We start from the raw sequence: 22,865 nt of genomic DNA, 5'->3' as shown, positions 1-22,865 counted from the left end.
AGAACCCCTTTAAGCAGCAGGTGGGTTGGTCTCTACAAAGGCAAATTGGGGTGCAAGCCTGCCCATACAATACAAGCTGATAGTCAACCGGCTTTATGATCTCTCAGGAATTGGCTTTTTGACACCCCTCCCCCCCCCCCCACATCCTGTAACATGTGCTCCATGCAGTGTATATTCCTGTGGTTGCTGGCAACCACACATGCCCACATGTGCAAACTACCACATGGGGTGTGTGCTAAACAGTTGGAGCACTGCCAGGGGCAGACACCAACAGGTACTGGGGGTTCCGATCATACATCCCAATATTGCATACCATTACTGCCATGCACCTGATCAAGCATATTGGCCCTACATCTTGCAGCATTTCTAATACATGAGATTTCAGACTAATTTTTATCCTATTTTAATAATCAAATCAGATGGTTGATCAAGGTAATGTCCCTGCAGTTTGGTTTGGGGAACCCTTGGTACCCTTAACCAATCACTGCTACAGAAATGCCACCAGGTTAGAGTGACAGACATGCACACACCTGCTGCTATAACACTGGATGCTTACACATGTCCAGTTAGACTTAAGGGGTGTCTTGATGACTAGTGACAAGACTATATACTCTGTACAGCGCTGCAGAAGACGTCAGCACTATATGTAAATATAGTCATCCAGAGTCCAGACTGAAGTGGTTAATGGTTGCAGTATTGTATAAAACTGATGCAGTTTAGAGCAAAGTACATTACATGCAATGAAAACATTGTTCATACATGTCAAAATCAAGAGTTGTTTGTAAGGGCCCTTTGAGGCAGTCAGTTGCATTGCAGTGGGTTAAGTACAATGTGCTCACTGGAAACTCTAATGTCCAGCATGTCACCACACCATGCTCTATGTAGAATGTCACTGCAATGCAGTGATTAACTGACTTGCTGTGGAAAGGGCCCTTAATCATCTCTTTTGCCATCCTTAACCCCTTGCATACCAGCAGTGTCTGTCCCCTTAAAGAGAACCTGTATTGAGTAAAATATTTAAAATAAACACATGAGGTAACTTCAAATGAACATAGTTACCTTGCCATCAGTTCCTTTAAGAAGCTCACCGGTTTCTTCTGACAATCCCTTCCAGTTCTGACTATTTTGTCAGATCTGAAATATATCAGTTGCTGTTAATAAAATATCAGTTCCTGTCAGTTAAAGCTGAGAGGAAAACTGATGTACCAGGTAATGTCCATGTTTCCCTATGGCTCAAGTGGGCGATGTTACAGTTTAACTGTGTGCTCACCAGAAAGCTGTAATGGCCATTTTCAAAATGGAGGACAGAAAATTCCCTTGATCAGTGAACAAACAGGACACGGGAAAGGAGAAAGACACTGAGGATTAGACTACATGGAAGGTAAGTATGACTTGTGTATGCTTATTTTGACTTTTCGTTTTCTTTAAGGACGAGAGACTGCCGGTACCTCAAAAGACACCACCTGTCAAATTGCAGCACGGACCCACTGGTCACGCTGTGCTCCCATCCCCACAGGCTCCTCTCTGCTGTCTTTATGACAGCAGAGCACTGCGCCAGTCAGGAGCTGCTTTCATTGGCTCCTAACACTATCCATCATTGTAAAGCAGGGGTCCCCAAACGTTTTGGGTTGAGGGCCGGGTCAGCATACTTCAGACTGCTCCACTGGCTACCGATAAAATTGAGATCTGTTTAGGATTGGCTTATTGACATTCAAATCCTTGCACAATCTGGGCCCTGAATTCCTGAAGGACTTGTTGCAACTGCTGCCATAAACTTGGATCAAAAGGCTCTAATAACTTGGTCACCCCCAGAATTCACCTCAAAACCTTTGGAAACTGCTGTAGTATTCAAAAAGCATAAAGCTCTGATTCTTTAGCTATGTCTGTAAGGGCCAGTGCACACTAAAAAGTGCAAAAGCTTAGGGCTCTTTCACATCTAGAACACGTGCCGGAGCCGTTCTCCTGCACGTGTTATATGCCCTGCGGCATGTTGTTGGGATGTTGCGGTGCGACATAATCAGTGGCAGTAGTAATTCATTAATCCGTCGTACCGCAATGCTTAAACGCAGTGTTGCGTGTGTGAAAGGGTAAAATAAAGTCTATGGACTTTCATGTTACCTTGGTTAACGCAAAGTTTCGACTTTGTGTTAAAACGCAGCAAATGGGCTCTGGTGTGAAAGAGCCCTCAGGGCTGGAATCCACTAGAGCGATTTTTCTGAGCGTTTAGGGAGCGATTCAAATCTCTAGCGATTTTTTTTCCCTATATGCTCAGGCAAATGTTAATGGATGGGCCAGATTCCACTGGAGTGATTGCGATTACCAAATCACAACACTCAGGACATGCAGAATTTTTGAGTGTTAGCGATTAGCATTTCTGCTATGTAAAATATATAAACGCTGGCATAATCGCTCATCAAAACCTACACAGCGATTTTTCAAGCATTTTTACATTGCTGCACACTAACAAAATGAAGATTAATTGAAAGGACCAATCAGAATTAAAAACGCTAATTGCTACACAACCGCTGGCAAATTAATTACACTTTTTAAAATTGTTCCCCAAAACACTCATACAAAACACTAGCGATTGCAATCAGCGATAGTGTTTTGTAGTGGGTTCCAGGCCTCAGCGCTTTTGAAGTGTTTTTTTTTTAAGGCGATTCTAGGCATGTCTGAGCAATTTTCTAAGCATGCCTAGTGATTTTTTGAGCGTTTTTTTATATTTTGTTACAGTAGAGCAGTAACTGAACAGCTTCTGTAACAAACGCTTGGAAAATTGCTCTGATCTAGTGCTTTTCAGAGCAATTTTCCACTTTCCTATTCTTAACATTGAGGCTGAATCGCCTCAGAAATCGGCAGAAATGCTGCAGGACCTGCGTTTGCGGGAAAAAAGCTCATCGCTCTGGTGTGCACCATCCCATTCAAATACATTAGCCAAGTGTTTTTCACAGTGCTAGTGTTTTTAAAAACGCTCAGAAACAGGGCCGGTTCAAGTAACAATTGGGCCCTAGGGCAAAATTAGCCTGGGTGGCCCAACAGACACCCCCGAACCAAAAAGCGTAATTAGAGGCTCTTTGTTGCAGCCACATTTCCCTCCTGGGCCCCTGAGCTGGCTGCTGACCCTCCCCCAATCACCTCCCAACTTAACAGACTGCAGAGTCCCTGGGGAGCAACAGTTAAGATAGGGAGGGACACCCTGGGGCCCCTACATGCTCTGGGGCCCTGGGGCAATTGCCCATTTTTTCCTATGGTAGCTCCGGCCCTACTCAGAAAAGCTCTTGGTGTGTACCAGCCCTAAAACCGTGCTAAGAGCGACATCTAAACGGCATTTGGCAAAATACCGTAGCCAGAGACACAATGGACAAAGGACTCTGGTGGTGAGATCTCTGTTGTCCTGAGTTCCCAGCATTGCCCACCTCCCCCTGCTGCATTATTTTTCCTCAGTGTCAGCAGAAGATGGGGGCAGTATGCTCGGATAGTGATGTGCAGGGCGTAAGGAAGCAGGACAGCAGAAGGACAGGCACTGTTAGAAAAACTTGCAAAAAGCTTGCAGAGCGAATAGAGGGGTAATCTAAAGACAAGAATGTCTTGGCCCACACAGAACATGGATAACAACCAGTGATGTCATTCTGACTCCTCCACATTTACCAAGCAGTACCAACCTCAGCTGCATGATAATCACAAACATGTGACTCCCGACACCTCTGCACAGTACTCCTTCCCCTGTCCAACATACAGGGAGGGTCCACGGAGCCACCCACCCAGACCAATAGGTAAAAAAAGGCCTCTTTTTCTGTGTATATCTCCCATCCTGATGCAATTCTCTCCTGATATACTCTGTGCTGCTGGAGGACTATGCTTATTCTTCTGTCTAACTCTCCTGATATATTCTGTGCTGCTGGAGGACTATGCTTATTCTTCTAACTCTCCTCTCCTGATATACTCTGTGCTACTGGAGGACTCTGTTACTTTCTCTAACTCCCCTCTGCTGATATACTTTGTGCCACTGGAGGACTTTTCTCTTCTGATATACTCTGTGCTACTGGAGGACTCTGCTCCTTCCTCTAACTCTCCTCTCCTGATATACTTTGTGCCACTGGAGGACTTTTCTCTTCTGATATACTCTGTGCTGCTGGAGGACTCTGTACCTTCCTCTGACTGTCCTGATATACTTTGTGCCACTGGAGGACTTTTCTCTTCTGATATACTCTGTGCTACTGGAAGACTCTGCTCCTTCCTCCAACTCTCCTCTCCTGATATACTTTGTACCACTGGAGGACTTTTCTCTTCTGATATACCCCGTCCTACTGGAGGACTCTGTACCTTCCTCTGACTCTCCTGATCTACTTTTTACCACTGGAGGACTTTTCTCTTCTGATATACTCTGTCCTACTGGAGGACTCTGCTCCTTCCTCTAACTCTCCTGATCTACTTTTTACCACTGGAGGACTTTTCTCTTCTGATATACTCTGTGCTGCTGGAGGACTCTGCTCCTTCTTCTATCTAACTCTCCTCTCCTGATATACTGTTCGCTGCTGGAGGACTCTGCTTGCCTTATTCCTCTAACTCCCCTTTCCTGATATACTATGTGCTGCTGGAGGACTCTTCTTATTCTTCTCTTCTCTCCTGATATACTCTGTGCTCAGTGGCGTAGCAATAGAGGTTGCAGAGGTAGTGACCGCATTGGGGCCTTTGGGCCAGAGGGGCCCCATAGGGCCCTTCCTCAACCAAAGTATTAGCTGTTTATTGTTCCTGTCGTGGTAGTCATCACGTCTATAGATACCTTGAATAGTAGTATTCATTTAACAAACTGTTCCCCATCCCCTTCTTGCACCTCTAATACTGTGGATAACCTTGGCAGGTTTTGTTGCACCGTATCAAGTGTTACCTTGGGGGACCAATGTAAAACTCGCACCGGGGCGAACAGCTCCATAGCTACGCCCCATCTGTGCTGCTGGAGGACTCGGCTTGTCTTATTCCTCTAACTCCCCTTTCCTGATATACTATGTGCTACTGGAGGACTCTTCTTATTCTTCTCTTCTCTCCTGATATACTCTGTGCTCAGTGGCGTAGCAATAGGGGTTGCAGAGGTAGTGACCGCATTGGGGCCCATCCTCAACCAAAGTATTAGCTGTTTATTGTTCCTGTCGTGGTAGTAATCACGTCTATAGATACCTTGAATAGTAGTATTCATTTAACAAACTGTTCCCCATCCCCTTCTTACACCTCTAATACTGTGGATAACCTTGGCAGGTTTTGTTGCACCGTATCAAGTGTTACCTTGGGGGACCAATGTAAAACTTGCACTGAGGCCCATAGCTCCATAGCTACGCCCCATCAGTGCTGCTGGAGGACTCGGCTCCTTCAGCTAGAACAGAGTAGCCAAGCAGCTTGGGGAGACTCAAAACCACTGCTCATTCCTCTAGCTCAGTGTTTCTCAACATTTTATTAGTATGTACCCCTTTTAAAACCCTGTACTTACCCCCTAGCATAGTAAACATCACAAGTACCCCTTGACGAATATATATTAAATCGTAGTACATAAGTGGTTTTAAACAATTTCCAAGCATTTACTATTGCTTTTAATTAGCTAAAACACTAATTTAGTGTTTAAGATTTATAATTTTCTAAAACTCTAAATTTGTTATTCTTGGTTAAGTACATCAAGCCCTAGTACCCCCTGGCACTGGCGAACCGAGGGGGCTATTCCGGGTGTCTGGAACACCCCCCTGCACTGAGCTGTGTATTCAGCCAGGGAAGGGAGCCATAATATAAACAGCCTCATTCTCCCTCCCTTCTTACTTCTGGTGCCTCCCTCCAGCTAATAGAATGTTGATTCTGGAGTCCCAGACTCTCCACAGCACAGAAGTGTCAGACATGATGCAATTAGAGGGCAGGCAAGCTGGTAAATATACACAGCATTATGCAGAGCCTGCCTGAAGGGTCTGTGGGCAAAAATCTGTCTGGTCTCTCCCCATTGTTATGACTGCATGTGTGGATAAGGTTTTAAACAAGTTGAAAAGTTTTTGACAGTCCCAGCCCTCCAGGAGGGCTTCTTTCTGACTTGTGTGGGAGACTGGCAGGGACAGTAGTCCGATTACAGGCAATGTGGGACTGCAATACAGATAAGTTCTCTGCTCCATCTCAGGCTATTCACAATTTCTCCACTCCTCTCTCTGGGCTAGTGCAATGCCAAAATGATGACAATAGCAATCGCTAGCAATTTGTGAGTGTGATTTTGTGAAGCGATTTTTCAGAGCGATTTTTGAATGAATCGCTCAAAAACATGCTACATGCAGTATACGTGCGATTTTGAAAAAAGTCACAACGCTGCTGTGAGAACACTGTCATAGGGTAACATTAGCCAAGTGCTTTTCAAATCACTGTTGATTTGAAAAATGCTCAGAAGCACTCTTGGTGTGCACCAGCCCTCATTCATTCACCTTTGTTTCCCTCTTCCCCTAGAGCTGGCTGTGTGTTCTTGTCATACAGGAAAGCTAAATAAAAGTGCAATCCTGGTGAGGCAAAATATTATTATTTAGTATTTAAATAGCGCCGCCATCTTCCGCAGATGCATATATCCCTACATCATATGGGTATCACTTGCACTATGTGACACTATGGGTATCATTCATAAAGCATTTCCGCATGCGGAAATGCTTAACACCGGTGACTTTCCAGACCACTCAGCATAAGCCCCATTCATAAAGGCTCTTTCCGCATGAAAATGTGACAGAGCGATACATTTCCGCCTTGTGCGGAGTTTTTCTAGATTAATCTAGAAAAAGTAACAAACACATCCATTCATAAAGATTAGAGCAAGCGGTATCCGGAAGGAAAATACCGCTTGCTCGACAGTAGCGATAGGCGGGCGGAATACATATAAATGAATGGGAGGGACCTCCCAAGCAGCATCAGACAGAGCAGCGCAGGGAGGGAATCGGGCAGCTTTTAAGTTTCCGCATGCCTACCGCCACGCTGCCGCCAGCTTCCTCCAGAAAACCTCCGCACTTCTTCCGCAACAGGCAGACTTCTTTATGAATGGCCACCCAGAAGTCTTAATTACCGGTTGCGGAGAAGAACGGTGTTTTCCCGCACTACCGACAGCCTGTTTATGAATGATACCCATTGTAGCATATTCCACTGAATTGTCCAAACTAAGTCTATCTCCCGTTCCTCTCTCGGGGAGTTGTTCCAGCGCTGTACCCCGTTTAAATTTGCTGCTACCAGAAGCCCTCAGAAACACTTGTGTCCTTGAGTACTTCCAAAGATAGGCAGCTCCGTAATACGCCAGCGCACTTTTGTGCATGGGCAGTATGGAGCCACCTGTATTCGGAAGCACTCTGGGACATAAGTGCTTCTGGACCTTTCAGGAATCTCCCCCTTAAAAATCCTGCGTTTGCCCCTGCCTGGAGCCATCAGAAGCAGGGGAGGACTGGCCAGGGGGGAAGGGGGGAGATTTCCCCCCAGGCTGCCTCTCCTTTAATGATTTAGGGCTGGCCGATCCACCAACTGCTTCGATAATTATCCAATCGGATGAAAATCTGTGCCGCCACAAGCATGCCCAATCAAGAATTTGACTTATTTTGGGTGGAAAGTAGTTGAATTTATTAATCTGAGATGGTGGGAAATCTCGGGCCGATGTATTCATAAGTGCGATAATAACAAACTATGTACGCAATGGAAACCCCGGCGTTTTCCCTCAAAATCTATTATGTACTCCACGGTGCCTGTGCATTTATACTTTACCTGTCATGCTGTCCCTCTAGTATCCTTGCTGTATATCTGCATTGGCATGACCATGTGACTACCAGTATATAACACGTGGGGCGCATGTGACGTCATTTGGGCTGGGGCTGCCATGAAACTGGGCCTCTAGTTTGTGTTTTCCCTCCAGGCCAAAAGGTCCCAGTCCTCCCCTGATCAGAAGTACTCCCTGGGGTACGTGTACCACACATTGAGAACCTAGACTCTAGCTAACTCTGGCTCCTGAGAATGTTTTGCTCGCCCTCTGGTGAACCAAAATGGAACTGCAGCTATGTTGTGTCTTGTAGATTTACGTCTAATCCATTTCACACATCTAATGTAGTGACCAGGGAATGTTATATTACTACATATAAACTGAGAGATAATCATATGGAGACGTATGTCCCAATCGATCACAAATCAGACTTGTAAATTCAAAATATACAAATTTTATCGATCACTTCAATCTAAAAAAAAAGCAGGTACACATTTAAAAAATAATTAACCCCACCTGATGTTTCTTCATAAAAGAAGCCTCTATCCAGCTCAAATCATTGGCTGCATCCACTAGGAGCGGCATAAAGATCAGACGTGATTGACCCAACGGTTAGCAGTTGAATAATCATTCAAGCGTCGTCATTGAAGAGGTTATAGTCAAGCAGTTAGTTGTGGAATAGCATGCACTTAAAAATCCACTCCAGCCAAAGAAAGTAAGCAGTTAAATTCTGACAAACGACAGGTTTTGGACTAGTCCATCTCCTCATGGGGGAATTCTCAGGGTTTTCTTTGTTTTCAAAAGCATTTCCTGAATAGCAGCTGTGAAGTCCAATTGCCAAAATATTGTGAAAGTGAGTAGGGAGGCTGGCTGGTATCTTACTATTTTGACAGTTAAACTGACATACAGGGAATGCTTTCGAGAACCCTGAGACTCTTCCATGAGGAGACTGACTAGTCCAAGTTGGTGGAGTGGTGCTTTAATCACAAAGCCATATTGCCAAGCAAGATAAGTAAGTTCCAGAGATTAGATATAGCAAGTGTGCAGATCTCCAAGGTTCCACCTTCCCCCTCCCCCCCCTTCCCGTTACACAGGGCGGGGATAAGCGGCGGAGGCCCCTCCCAAGGCTGTTGAGCCCATCAGGTCACCAACGCAAGGAGTGGTGGGGAAGGAGGTGATCAAGGGGAGAAAGCTACAGCTACAGATCCAGACATCAGAGTCAGGTGTACAGAAGCTGCACAGTAGCAATTCCCTTGCTGTGACTCTCGGTAGGGGTCAGGTGTATTATAGCTGCACAGTAGCACTTCCCTTGCTGTGACTCTCGGTAGGGGTCAGGTGTATTATAGCTGCACAGTAACACTTCCCTTGCTGTGACTCTCGGTAGGGGTCAGGTGTATTATAGCTGCACAGTAGCACTTCCCTTGCTGTGACTCTCGGTAGGGGTCAGGTGTATTATAGCTGCACAGTAACACTTCCCTTGTTGTGACTCTCGGTAGGGGTCAGGTGTATTATAGCTGCACAGTAGCACTTCCCTTGCTGTGACTCTCGGTAGGGGTCAGGTGTATTATAGCTGCACAGTAGCACTTCCCTTGCTGTGACTCTTGGTAGGGGTCAGATGTATTATAGCTGCACAGTAGCACTTCCCTTGCTGTGGCTCTCGGTAGGGGTCAGGTGTATTATAGCTGCACAGTAACACTTCCCTTGCTGTGACTCTCGGTAGGGGTCAGGTGTATTATAGCTGCACAGTAGCACTTCCCTTGCTATGACTCTCGGTAGGGGTCAGGTGTATTATAGCTGCACAGTAGTAATTCCCTTGCTGTGACTCTCGGTAGGGGTCAGGTGTATTATAGCTGCACAGTAGCACTTCCCTTGCTGTGACTCTCGGTAGGGGTCAGGTGTATTATAGCTGCACAGTAGTAATTCCCTTGCTGTGACTCTCGGTAGGGGTCAGGTGTATTATAGCTGCACAGTAGCAATTCCCTTGCTGTGACTCTCCGTAGGGGTCAGGTGTATTATAGCTGCACAGTAACACTTCCCTTGCTGTGACTCTCGGTAGGGGTCAGGTGTATTATAGCTGCACAGTAGCACTTCCCTTGCTGTGACTCTTGGTAGGGGTCAGTGTACAGAAGCTGCACAGTAGCAATTCCCTTGCTGTGACTCTCGGTAGGGGTCAGGTGTATTATAGCAGCACAGTAACACTTCCCTTGCTGTGACTCTCGGTAGGGGTCAGGTGTATTATAGCTGCACAGTAGCACTTCCCTGCTGTGACTCTTGGTAGGGGTCAGGTGTATTATAGCTGCACAGTAGCATTTCCCTTGCTGTGACTCTCGGTAGGGGTCAGGTGTATTATAGCTGCACAGTAGCACTTCCCTTGCTGTGACTCTCGGTAGGGGTCAGGTGTATTATAGCTGCACAGTAGCACTTCCCTGCTGTGACTCTTGGTAGGGGTCAGGTGTATTATAGCTGCACAGTAGCACTTCCCTTGCTGTGACTCTCGGTAGGGGTCAGGTGTATTATAGCTGCACAGTAGCACTTCCCTTGCTGTGACTCTCGGTAGGGGTCAGGTGTATTATAGCTGCACAGTAGTAATTCCCTTGCTGTGACTCTCGGTAGGGGTCAGGTGTATTATAGCTGCACAGTAACACTTCCCTTGCTGTGACTCTTGGTAGGGGTCAGGTGTATTATAGCTGCACAGTAGCACTTCCCTTGCTGTGACTCTCGGTAGGGGTCAGTTGTATTATAGCTGCACAGTAGCACTTCCCTTGCTGTGACTCTCTCGGTAGGGATCAGGTGTATTATAGCTGCACAGTAGTAATTCCCTTGCTGTGACTCTCGGTAGGGGTCAGGTGTATTATAGCTGCACAGTAACACTTCCCTTGCTGTGACTCTTGGTAGGGGTCAGGTGTATTATAGCTGCACAGTAGCACTTTCCTGCTGTGACTCTTGGTATAGGTCAGGTGTATTATAGCTGCACAGTAGCACTTCCCTTGCTGTGACTCTCGGTAGGGATCAGGTGTATTATAGCTGCACAGTAGCACTTCCCTTGCTGTGACTCTCGGTAGGGGTCAGATGTATTATAGCTGCACAGTAGCACTTCCCTTGCTGTGACTCTCGGTAGGGGTCAGGTGTACAGAAGCTGCACAGTAGCACTTCCCTTGCTGTGACTCTCGGTAGGGGTCAGGTGTATTATAGCTGCACAGTAACACTTCCCTTGCTGTGACTCTCGGTAGGGGTCAGGTGTATTATAGCTGCACAGTAACACTTCCCTTGCTGTGACTCTTGGTAGGGGTCAGGTGTATTATAGCTGCACAGAAGCACTTCCCTTGCTGTGACTCTCAGAAGGGGTCAGGTGTATTATAGCTGCACAGTAGCACTTCCCTTGCTGTGACTCTCGGTAGGGGTCAGGTGTATTATAGCTGCACAGTAGCACTTCCCTTGCTGTGACTCTTGGTAGGGGTCAGGTGTATTATAGCTGCACAGTAGCACTTCCCTTGCTGTGACTCTCGGTAGGGGTCAGGTGTATTATAGCTGCACAGTAGCACTTCCCTTGCTGTGACTCTCCGTAGGGGTCAGGTGTATTATAGCTGCACAGTAACACTTCCCTTGCTGTGACTCTCGGTAGGGGTCAGGTGTACAGAAGCTGCACAGTAGCACTTTCCTGCTGTGACTCTTGGTATAGGTCAGGTGTATTATAGCTGCACAATAGCACTTCCCTTGCTGTGACTCTCGGTAGGGGTCAGGTGTATTATAGCTGCACAGTAGCACTTCCCTTGCTGTGACTCTCGGTAGGGGTCAGGTGTATTATAGCTGCACAGTAGCACTTCCCTTGCTGTGACTCTCGGTAGGGGTCAGGTGTATTATAGCTGCACAGTAGCACTTCCCTTGCTGTGACTCTTGGTATAGGTCAGGTGTATTATAGCTGCACAATAGCACTTCCCTTGCTGTGACTCTCGGTAGGGGTCAGGTGTATTATAGCTGCACAGTAGCACTTCCCTTGCTGTGACTCTCGGTAGGGGTCAGGTGTATTATAGCTGCACAGTAGCACTTCCCTTGCTGTGACTCTCGGTAGGGGTCAGGTGTATTATAGCTGCACAGTAGCACTTCCCTTGCTGTGACTCTCGGTAGGGGTCAGGTGTATTATAGCTGCACAGTAACACTTCCCTTGCTGTGACTCTCGGTAGGGGTCAGGTGTATTATAGCTGCAAAGTAGCACTTCCCTTGCTGTGACTCTCCGTAGGGGTCAGGTGTATTATAGCTGCACAGTAGCACTTCCCTTGCTGGGACTCTCGGTAGGGGTCAGGTGTACAGAAGCTGCACAGTAGCACTTCCCTGCTGTGACTCTTGGTATAGGTCAGGTGTATTATAGCTGCACAGTAGCAATTCCCTTGCTGTGACTCTCGGGAGGGGTCAGGTGTATTATAGCTGCACAGTAGCACTTCCCTTGCTGTGACTCTCGGTAGGGGTCAGGTGTATTATAGCTGCACAGTAGCACTTCCCTTGCTGTGACTCTTGGTAGGGGTCAGGTGTATTATAGCTGCACAGTAGCACTTCCCTTGCTGTGACTCTTGGTAGGGGTCAGGTGTATTATAGCTGCACAGTAACACTTCCCTTGCTGTGACTCTCGGTAGGGATCAGGTGTATTATAGCTGCACAGTAGCACTTCCCTTGCTGAGACTCTTGGTATGGGTCAGGCGTATTATAGCTGCATAGTAGCACTTCCCTGCTGTGACTCTCGGTAGGGGTCAGGTGTATTATAGCTGGACAGTAGCACTTCCCTTGCTGTGACTCTCGGTAGGGGTCAGGTGTGTGGAAGCTGCACAGTAGCACTTCCCTTGCTGTGACTCTTGGTAGGGGTCAGTGTATGGAAGCTGCACAGTAGCACTTCCCTTGCTTAGACTCTTGGTAGGGGTCAGGTGTATTATAGCTGCACAGTAGCACTTCCCTTGCTGTGACTCTCGGTAGGGGTCAGGTGTATTATAGCTGCACAGTAGCACTTCCCTTGCTGTGACTCTTGGTAGGGGTCAGGTGTGTGGAAGCTGCTCAGTAGCACTTCCTTAGCTTAAACTCTTGGTAGGGGTCAGGTGTGTGGAAGCTGCACAGTAGCACTTCCCTTGCTGTGACTCTCGGTAGGGGTCAGGTGTATTATAGCTGCACAGTAGCACTTCCCTTGCTGTGGCTCTCAGTAGGGGTCAGGTGTATTATAGCTGCACAGTAGCACTTCCCTTGCTGTGACTCTCGGTAGGGGTCAGGTGTATTATAGCTGCACAGTAGCACTTCCCTTGCTGTGACTCTGGGTAGGGGTCAGGTGTATTATAGCTGCACAGTAGCACTTCCCTTGCTGTGACTCTCGGTAGGGGTCAGGTGTATTATAGCTGCACAGTAGCACTTCTCTTGCTGTGACTCTCAGTAGGGGTCAGGTGTATTATAGCTGCACAGTAGCACTTCCCTTGCTGTGACTCTCGGTAGAGGTCAGGTGTATTATAGCTGCACGGTAGCACTTCCCTTGCTGTGACTCTCGGTAGGGGTCAGGTGTATTATAGCTGCACAGTAGCACTTCCCTTGCTGTGACTCTTGGTAGGGGTCAGTGTATGGAAGCTGCACAGTAGCACTTCCCTTGCTGTGACTCTCGGTAGGGGTCAGGTGTGTGGAAGCTGCACAGTAGCACTTCCCTTGCTGTGACTCTCGGTAGGGGTCAGGTGTGTGGAAGCTGCACAGTAGCAATTCCCTTGCTGTGACTCTCGGTAGGGGTCAGGTGTATTATAGCTGCACAGTAGCACTTCCCTTGCTGTGACTCTTGGTAGGGGTCAGTGTATGGAAGCTGTACAGTAGCACTACCCTTGCTGTGACTCTCGGTAGGAGTCAGGTGTGTGGAAGCTGCACAGTAGCACTTCCCTTGCTGTGACTCTCGGTAGGGGTCAGGTGTGTCGAAGCTGCACAGTAGCACTTCCCTTGCTGTGACTCTCGGTAGGGGTCAGGTGTATTATAGCTGCACAGTAGCACTTCCCTTGCTGTGACTCTCGGTAGGGGTCAGGTGTATTATAGCTGCAGAGTAGCACTTCCCTTGCTGAGACTCTTGGTAGGGGTCAGGTGTACAGAAGCTGCACAGTAGCACTTCCCTTGCTGTGACTCTCGGTAGGGGTCAGGTGTGTCGAAGCTGCACAGTAGCACTTCCCTTGCTGTGACTCTCGGTAGGGGTCAGGTGTGTGGAAGCTGATCAGTAGCAATTCCCTTAGTGTGACTCTCGGTAGGGGTCAGGTGTATTATAGCTGGACAGTAGCACTTCCCTTGCTGTGACTCTCGGTAGGGGTCAGGTGTATTATAGCTGCACAGTAGCACTTCCCTTGCTGTGACTCTCGGTAGGGGTCAGGTGTATTAAAGCTGCACAGTAGCACTTCCCTTGCTGTGACTCTCGGTAGGGGTCAGGTGTATTATAGCTGCACAGTAGCACTTCCCTTACTGTGACTCTCGGTAGGGGTCAGGTGTATTATAGCTGCACAGTAGCACTTCCCTGCTGTGACTCTTGGTAGGGGTCAGGTGTATTATAGCTGCACAGTAGCACTTCCCTGCTGTGACTCTTGGTAGGGGTCAGGTGTATTATAGCTGCACAGTAGCGCTTTCCTTGCTGGGACTCTCGGTATCGGTCAGGTGTATTATAGCTGCACAGTAGCACTTCCCTTGCTGTGACTCTTGGTAGGGGTCAGGTGTATTATAGCTGCACATTAGCACTTCCCTTGCTGTGACTCTTGGTAGGGGTCAGGTGTGTGGAAGCTGCACAGTAGCACTTCCCTTGCTGTGACTCTCGGTATGGGTCAGATGTGTGGAAGCTGCACAGTAGCACTTCCCTTGCTGTGACTCTCGGTAGGGGTCAGGTGTATTATAGCTGCACAGTAGCACTTCCCTTGCTGTGACTCTTGGTAGGGGTCAGTGTATGGAAGCTGCACAGTAGCACTTCCCTTGCTGTGACTCTCGGTAGGGGTCAGGTGTGTCGAAGCTGCACAGTAGCACTTCCCTTGCTGTGACTCTCGGTAGGGGTCAGGTGTGTTGAAGCTGCACAGTAGCACTTCCCTTGCTGTGACTCTCGGTAGGGGTCAGGTGTATTATAGCTGCACAGTAGCACTTCCCTTGCTGTGACTCTCGGTAGGGGTCAGGTGTATTATAGCTGCACGGTAGCACTTCCCTTGCTGAGACTCTCGGTAGGGGTCAGGTGTACAGAAGCTGCACAGTAGCACTTCCCTTGCTGTGACTTTCGGTAGGGGTCAGGTGTATTATAGCTTCACAGTAGCACTTCCCTTGCTGTGACTCTCGGTAAGGGTCAGGTGTATTATAGCTGCACAGTAGCACTTCCCTTGCTGTGACTCTTGGTAGGGGTCAGGTGTATTATAGCTGCACAGTAGCACTTCCCTTGCAGTGACTCTCGGTAGGGGTCAGGTGTATTATAGCTGGACAGTAGCACTTCCCTTGCTGTGACTCTCGGTATAGGTCAGGTGTATTATAGCTGGACAGTAGCACTTCCCTTGCTGTGACTCTCGGTAGGGGTCAGGTGTATTATAGCTGCACAGTAGCACTTCCCTGCTGTGACTCTTGGTAGGGGTCAGGTGTATTATAGCTGCACAGAAGCACTTCCCTGCTGTGACTCTTGGTAGGGGTCAGGTGTATTATAGCTGCACAGTAGCACTTCCTTGCTGTGACTCTTGGTAGGGGTCAGGTGTATTATAGCTGCACAGTAGCACTTCCCTGCTGTGACTCTTGGTATAGGTCAGGTGTATTATAGCTGCACAGTAGCACTTCCCTTGCTGTGACTTTTGGTATAGGTCAGGTGTATTATAGCTGCACCAGGGCCGGATTACCGACCAGGCAACAAAAGCAGTCGCTTTGGGCCCCATTCAGAGTCAAAGGGGCCCCATCAGCACATAAACCAGCCCTCATTTTAAAGCCCTCGCCATCCTGTCAGCGGTGGCTGGATGGTATAATGGTTAAAGGGACTCTGAGCAGTGCAGTAACGATGGAAAGATGAATATCATTTTAAAGCTCTCTTTCTCCTCTTTCCAATGATATATAAACCGCCGCCCTATGCCTTTTAGTTTTCGCTATTTTCACGATCGAAATCGCGGCCACGGCAATTTTGATCATGAAAATAGCGAAAACTAAAAGGCGTAGGGTGGCAGTTTATCTATCATTGGAAAGAGGAGAAAGAGAGCTTTAAAATGATATTCATCTTTCCATAGTTACATTGTATTACACAGGACGACTTTTCTCCAAAGTCGGCAGCTCGATTCAGCACAATGCAATGAAATATAAGGAACCCAGGGGGATATAATTACAAACATCATGCCACTAGGTGTGAGGATGTAATTAATTAGTTGTGAGTATGCTTAAAGGCATACCCACAGGCACTGCTCGGAGTCCCTTTAAGGGCTCTGCCTCTGACACAGGAGACCAGGTTTTGAATCTCGGCTGTGCCTGTTCAGTAAGCCAGCACCTATTCAGTGAGGAGATCTTGGGCAAGTCTCTCTAACACTGCTACTGCCTACGGGGCGCATCCTAGTGGCTGCAGCTCTGGCGCTTTGAGTCCGCCAGGAGAAAAGCGAGATATAAATGTTATTTGTCTTGTCTTGTCAAATAATGCCGTGCGCTGCTGATTGTCTTCAGAGCCAGGCTCTTCTCCTAGGTCCCCCTCCTGCTACTGTGCGCTCTGCCGCTGCCCACTCCACCCTCCCTTCCCACAGAGAACCACAGCTGCAGCAAGAATGATAGCAGCAGATGGTAAACACTCACTCACCTATCCATGATCCAAGCGATAGAGATCCCACCATCTGAAACCCATCTGTCTCTTCTACAGTGCAGCCGCTCGCTCTGAACTTCCTGATTCTCAGATCACACAGGAAGTAGGAAGTAGTAATAGTAGTAGTAACAGAGAGGCAGCACTCTAGAGGAGACAGATGGGCTCCGGATGACGGGACCTCTATTGCTTGGATCGCAATAGGTGAATGTGAGTCATCTGGTGCTGTCATTCTCCCCCGCTGCGGCTGCCTTCTCTGCTGGACTATCGTATTCACTGGGATGGAGGCTGCATGGTGGCTGTCTAACTTGGGAGGAAATCGGTTGTTCGGTGGTGGGGGTGGTTATGTAATTCTGTCTGGGGAACGGCTTCCAGTTTGGCAGTGTCCAGAGCTTTCTGCTATTGCCAGGCTGGAGATGCAGGGGGAAAGTGGTGCTGCTGTGATATCTGGTGCCCTCTTCACAGGGGTGCCCCAGCCCCTGAGTGCAAATGTCCCAGCCATTCATCTCTCATTCTGCATTGTGCACCCACAGAGGAAAGCGGGCTGTTGCCCATAGCAACCAGTAGCTCGGCTGCCCCAGTGTGTGCGGCATGTTGCTGTGCAGCTGCATCTTCTGGTTCTATTACGACATGATGAGGGGGCCCAAATCAGTTACTTTGCTTGGGGCCCCATTTAGCCTTAATCCGGCTCTGAGCTGCACAGTAGCACTTCCCTTACTGTGACACTCGGTAGGGGTCAGGTGTATTATAGCTGGACAGTAGCACTTCCCTTGCTGTGACTCTCGGTAGGGGTCAGGTGTATTATAGCTGCACAGTAGCACTTCCCTTGCTGTGACTCTTGGTAGGGGTCAGTGTATGGAAGCTGCACAGTAGCACTTCTCTTGCTGTGACTCTCGGTAGGGGTCAGGTGTGTCGAAGCTGCACAGTAGCACTTCCCTTGCTGTGACTCTCGGTAGGGGTCAGGTGTGTTGAAGCTGCACAGTAGCACTTCCCTTGCTGTGACTCTCGGTAGGGGTCAGGTGTATTATAGCTGCACAGTAGCACTTCCCTTGCTGTGACTCTCGGTAGGGGTCAGGTGTATTATAGCTGCACGGTAGCACTTCCCTTGCTGAGACTCTCGGTAGGGGTCAGGTGTACAGAAGCTGCACAGTAGCACTTCCCTTGCTGTGACTTTCGGTAGGGGTCAGGTGTATTATAGCTTCACAGTAGCACTTCCCTTGCTGTGACTCTCGGTAAGGGTCAGGTGTATTATAGCTGCACAGTAGCACTTCCCTTGCTGTGACTCTTGGTAGGGGTCAGGTGTATTATAGCTGCACAGTAGCACTTCCCTTGCAGTGACTCTCGGTAGGGGTCAGGTGTATTATAGCTGGACAGTAGCACTTCCCTTGCTGTGACTCTCGGTATAGGTCAGGTGTATTATAGCTGGACAGTAGCACTTCCCTTGCTGTGACTCTCGGTAGGGGTCAGGTGTATTATAGCTGCACAGTAGCACTTCCCTGCTGTGACTCTTGGTAGGGGTCAGGTGTATTATAGCTGCACAGAAGCACTTCCCTGCTGTGACTCTTGGTAGGGGTCAGGTGTATTATAGCTGCACAGTAGCACTTCCTTGCTGTGACTCTTGGTAGGGGTCAGGTGTATTATAGCTGCACAGTAGCACTTCCCTGCTGTGACTCTTGGTATAGGTCAGGTGTATTATAGCTGCACAGTAGCACTTCCCTTGCTGTGACTTTTGGTATAGGTCAGGTGTATTATAGCTGCACCAGGGCCGGATTACCGACCAGGCAACAAAAGCAGTCGCTTTGGGCCCCATTCAGAGTCAAAGGGGCCCCATCAGCACATAAACCAGCCCTCATTTTAAAGCCCTCGCCATCCTGTCAGCGGTGGCTGGATGGTATAATGGTTAAAGGGACTCTGAGCAGTGCAGTAACGATGGAAAGATGAATATCATTTTAAAGCTCTCTTTCTCCTCTTTCCAATGATATATAAACCGCCGCCCTATGCCTTTTAGTTTTCGCTATTTTCACGATCGAAATCGCGGCCACGGCAATTTTGATCATGAAAATAGCGAAAACTAAAAGGCGTAGGGTGGCAGTTTATCTATCATTGGAAAGAGGAGAAAGAGAGCTTTAAAATGATATTCATCTTTCCATAGTTACATTGTATTACACAGGACGACTTTTCTCCAAAGTCGGCAGCTCGATTCAGCACAATGCAATGAAATATAAGGAACCCAGGGGGATATAATTACAAACATCATGCCACTAGGTGTGAGGATGTAATTAATTAGTTGTGAGTATGCTTAAAGGCATACCCACAGGCACTGCTCGGAGTCCCTTTAAGGGCTCTGCCTCTGACACAGGAGACCAGGTTTTGAATCTCGGCTGTGCCTGTTCAGTAAGCCAGCACCTATTCAGTGAGGAGATCTTGGGCAAGTCTCTCTAACACTGCTACTGCCTACGGGGCGCATCCTAGTGGCTGCAGCTCTGGCGCTTTGAGTCCGCCAGGAGAAAAGCGAGATATAAATGTTATTTGTCTTGTCTTGTCAAATAATGCCGTGCGCTGCTGATTGTCTTCAGAGCCAGGCTCTTCTCCTAGGTCCCCCTCCTGCTACTGTGCGCTCTGCCGCTGCCCACTCCACCCTCCCTTCCCACAGAGAACCACAGCTGCAGCAAGAATGATAGCAGCAGATGGTAAACACTCACTCACCTATCCATGATCCAAGCGATAGAGATCCCACCATCTGAAACCCATCTGTCTCTTCTACAGTGCAGCCGCTCGCTCTGAACTTCCTGATTCTCAGATCACACAGGAAGTAGGAAGTAGTAATAGTAGTAGTAACAGAGAGGCAGCACTCTAGAGGAGACAGATGGGCTCCGGATGACGGGACCTCTATTGCTTGGATCGCAATAGGTGAATGTGAGTCATCTGGTGCTGTCATTCTCCCCCGCTGCGGCTGCCTTCTCTGCTGGACTATCGTATTCACTGGGATGGAGGCTGCATGGTGGCTGTCTAACTTGGGAGGAAATCGGTTGTTCGGTGGTGGGGGTGGTTATGTAATTCTGTCTGGGGAACGGCTTCCAGTTTGGCAGTGTCCAGAGCTTTCTGCTATTGCCAGGCTGGAGATGCAGGGGGAAAGTGGTGCTGCTGTGATATCTGGTGCCCTCTTCACAGGGGTGCCCCAGCCCCTGAGTGCAAATGTCCCAGCCATTCATCTCTCATTCTGCATTGTGCACCCACAGAGGAAAGCGGGCTGTTGCCCATAGCAACCAGTAGCTCGGCTGCCCCAGTGTGTGCGGCATGTTGCTGTGCAGCTGCATCTTCTGGTTCTATTACGACATGATGAGGGGGCCCAAATCAGTTACTTTGCTTGGGGCCCCATTTAGCCTTAATCCGGCTCTGAGCTGCACAGTAGCACTTCCCTTACTGTGACACTCGGTAGGGGTCAGGTGTATTATAGCTGGACAGTAGCACTTCCCTTGCTGTGACTCTCGGTAGGGGTCAGGTGTATTATAGCTGCACAGTAGCACTTCCCTTGCTGTGACTCTCGGTAGGGGTCAGGTGTATTATAGCTGCACAGTAGCACTTCCCTTGCTGTGACTCTCAGTAGGGGTCACGTAGTTGGACTGGAAGTAGACAGGGATGTTTGCGCTCTTGTCTGTATTTGTCTTTGCAGGAAGCATTGTATGATCTGTGATGATGTTGGAGGAATTCAGCTGCTGCCTGTTACCTGCTGGGGGAGGGAGACTCGTGCCTCATCCACCCTCACTGAGCTCATTATCTCCATCCCACAATGTCATCATTCATAGCCCTGAATGCAGAAACAGCACTCCTAACCAGAAACACTGTGACACACTGACAAATGCTGCATCAAAGAGAGAACTACTGTAATTCACTGACACTGAGAGGAGCACTGTGACTCACTGACACTGAGAGGAGCACTGTGACTCACTGACACTGAGAGGAGCACTGTGACACACTGACACTGAGAGGAGCATTGTGACTCACTGACACTGAGAGGAGCACTGTGACTCACTGACACTGAGAGGAGCACTGTGACACACTGACACTGAGAGGAGCATTGTGACTCACTGACACTGAGAGGAGCACTGTGACTCACTGACACTGAGAGGAGCACTGTGACTCACTGACACTGAGAGGAGCACTGTGACTCACTGACACTGAGAGGAGCACTGTGACTCACTGACACTGAGAGGAGCACTGTGACACACTGACACTGAGAGGAGCATTGTGACTCACTGACACTGAGAGGAGCACTGTGACTCACTGACACTGAGAGGAGCACTGTGACACACTGACACTGAGAGGAGCATTGTGACTCACTGACACTGAGAGGAGCACTGTGACTCACTGACACTGAGAGAAGAATTTTAAGAATCAGCTGAAGAGGTCACTGCTAAGTCACCTTAGTGCCTGCTGGAAACTGCTACAAGTGCGGATCAGTGAATAATGGCGCACAGTGCCTATGCATAAAAATGTCGCCGCATTAAAAAGATACGCTTATCGCTATTTATCGTTAGTACTGCATAATAATGGCGCACAGGGAAAAAAGAAGAAAAACGGCACACACTAACGTTATCTATCAATAATGGCACACACTAACATTATTTATCAATAGTGCCGTTCATTTGCCAAACAGCAGACGTTATTGCCCACAGTAACGTTATTTATCAATAGCGCCCTACATAAGCCAAACTGCAGATTTTTTTTAACTGCAAAACGGTGAATGGATTTAATGTAACACTGTCAAGGTTAGGGTTAGGCACCACTGGGGGTGGAGTCTTAGGCACCACCAGGGGGGTGGTTAGGGTTAGGCCCCACCAGGGGGGTGGTTAGGGTTAGGCCCCACCAGGGGGGTGGTTAGGGTTAGGCACCACCAGGGGGGTGGTTAGGGTTAGGCACCACCAGGGGGGTGGTTAGGGTTAGGCACCACCAGGGGGGTCTTAGGGTTAGGCACCACCAGGGGGGTGTGGTTAGGGTTAGGCACCACCAGGGGGGTGGTTAGAGTTAGGCACCACCAGGGGGGTGTGGTTAGGGTTAGGCACCACCAGAGGGGTCTTAGGGTTAGGCACCACCAGGGGGGTGGTTAGGGTTAGGCACCACCAGGGGGGGTTTAGGGGTTAGGAATAGGTACAGAGAGGGTTCTGTGTGTTAACGCTAAATAACAATAAGGCTTTAACGTTAAATAGCGATAAGCGGCAAACGGATTAGTGGCAACACCGTGCGCCATTATTCGCAGGCGGCATTTTTAGATGGATCTGTATATTCAGTGTGTCTCTGGGCCATTTTTAGCTTCTAGAAACCCTCTAAAGCTCATGCATATCTGGTATTTATGGCTTTATGGCATCAGTATGAGTTCTGGTCTTTTTAAGTTAAGACTGTGCTTTCTGGATCTTCAGCTGATGCAAAATTCTAGACTTCTGAATTGGTCAGACTAAAGTAAAGGAGGAACTCTGTCAGTACGAGAGCTGAATTTCTATAGAGGCCACAGAGCCCTGTACCTTAGGCACCTGCAAATTAAAAGGGAGGCTGTAATAGGGGAGTAATACATGATAGAGAGGGCCTGCTGACCAAGGAAGTTGTACAAAACAGCAAGGGACCTCACCCCATCATCAGACCATCCTCCTTCTATCCTCTCTGTGTTCTCACTTTATCATTACTTCATTCATATCCTGCCCACACCCATGCACCTTCTTCTCACCACCATTGCCCTATCCTTACCATCTCCTCTTGTTGTTCTTGCTTCATCCCCACCCCGTTCTTATCCTGTCCTTGTCCCATACTTACAGAGGCGCTGTACTGGGCTACACAACTTCTGAGTTACTCCTATCTGTATTATTGCCTGAGGAAGCGGGCTAGAGACCCGCGAAACGCGTTGCATTTGTTCTGGAGTACGAATTAAATCTTGTTTAAACCATACATAGTGGTTGTGTTTGGTTTTGGGGAGGTAAGTCCACCCTTGCCCCCCAACTTTTATCTGTTTTTACCTATGATCAATTTTTACTCTGCTGGCGCCTCTGTTTCCATTGCAATTATTGTTATCCACCTTCTTTCCTTCTACAGAGAGCGACTTTTTAGCCTGAGTGGGGAAAGGCCTAATATCCCCATAAGTGCTTTAAGTGGTTGCCTGAACCCGGCAACCCATACTTGTCAGTATGTTTCTTATTACTGCTACCTTGGCATTTCTTTATAATCAATAATACACTATTGGGGCTCTCGATTGTGTTTTTCCTTTCTTTTACATATCGTCCCATACTTACACCTTCCTCACACCATCATTGTCCCACCATCCCATCCTCATCCTGTCCTCGTCCCATACTTACACCT

General features: G+C 48.3%; 1 protein-coding gene across 1 annotated transcript in view; it reads left to right on the top strand.

The window, feature by feature from the left end:
• Positions 1–1,305: 1,305 nt before the first annotated feature.
• The window catches only part of GREP1 (glycine rich extracellular protein 1), a 105,348-nt gene continuing 83,788 nt past the window's right edge, over positions 1,306–22,865 (top strand). The window contains exon 1 of the mRNA XM_068244086.1: positions 1,306–1,381. Coding sequence (XP_068100187.1) covers positions 1,375–1,381 — 7 coding nt within the window. The 5' untranslated portion in view covers positions 1,306–1,374. The remainder of the gene's footprint in view (positions 1,382–22,865) is intronic.

Source organism: Hyperolius riggenbachi, chromosome 7 (genome assembly GCF_040937935.1).
Source record: "Hyperolius riggenbachi isolate aHypRig1 chromosome 7, aHypRig1.pri, whole genome shotgun sequence".
NCBI classification, from domain to species: Eukaryota; Metazoa; Chordata; class Amphibia; order Anura; family Hyperoliidae; genus Hyperolius; species Hyperolius riggenbachi.
Note: the sequence above shows the minus strand (reverse complement) of the source record. Positions and strands in the feature narration are given on the sequence as shown.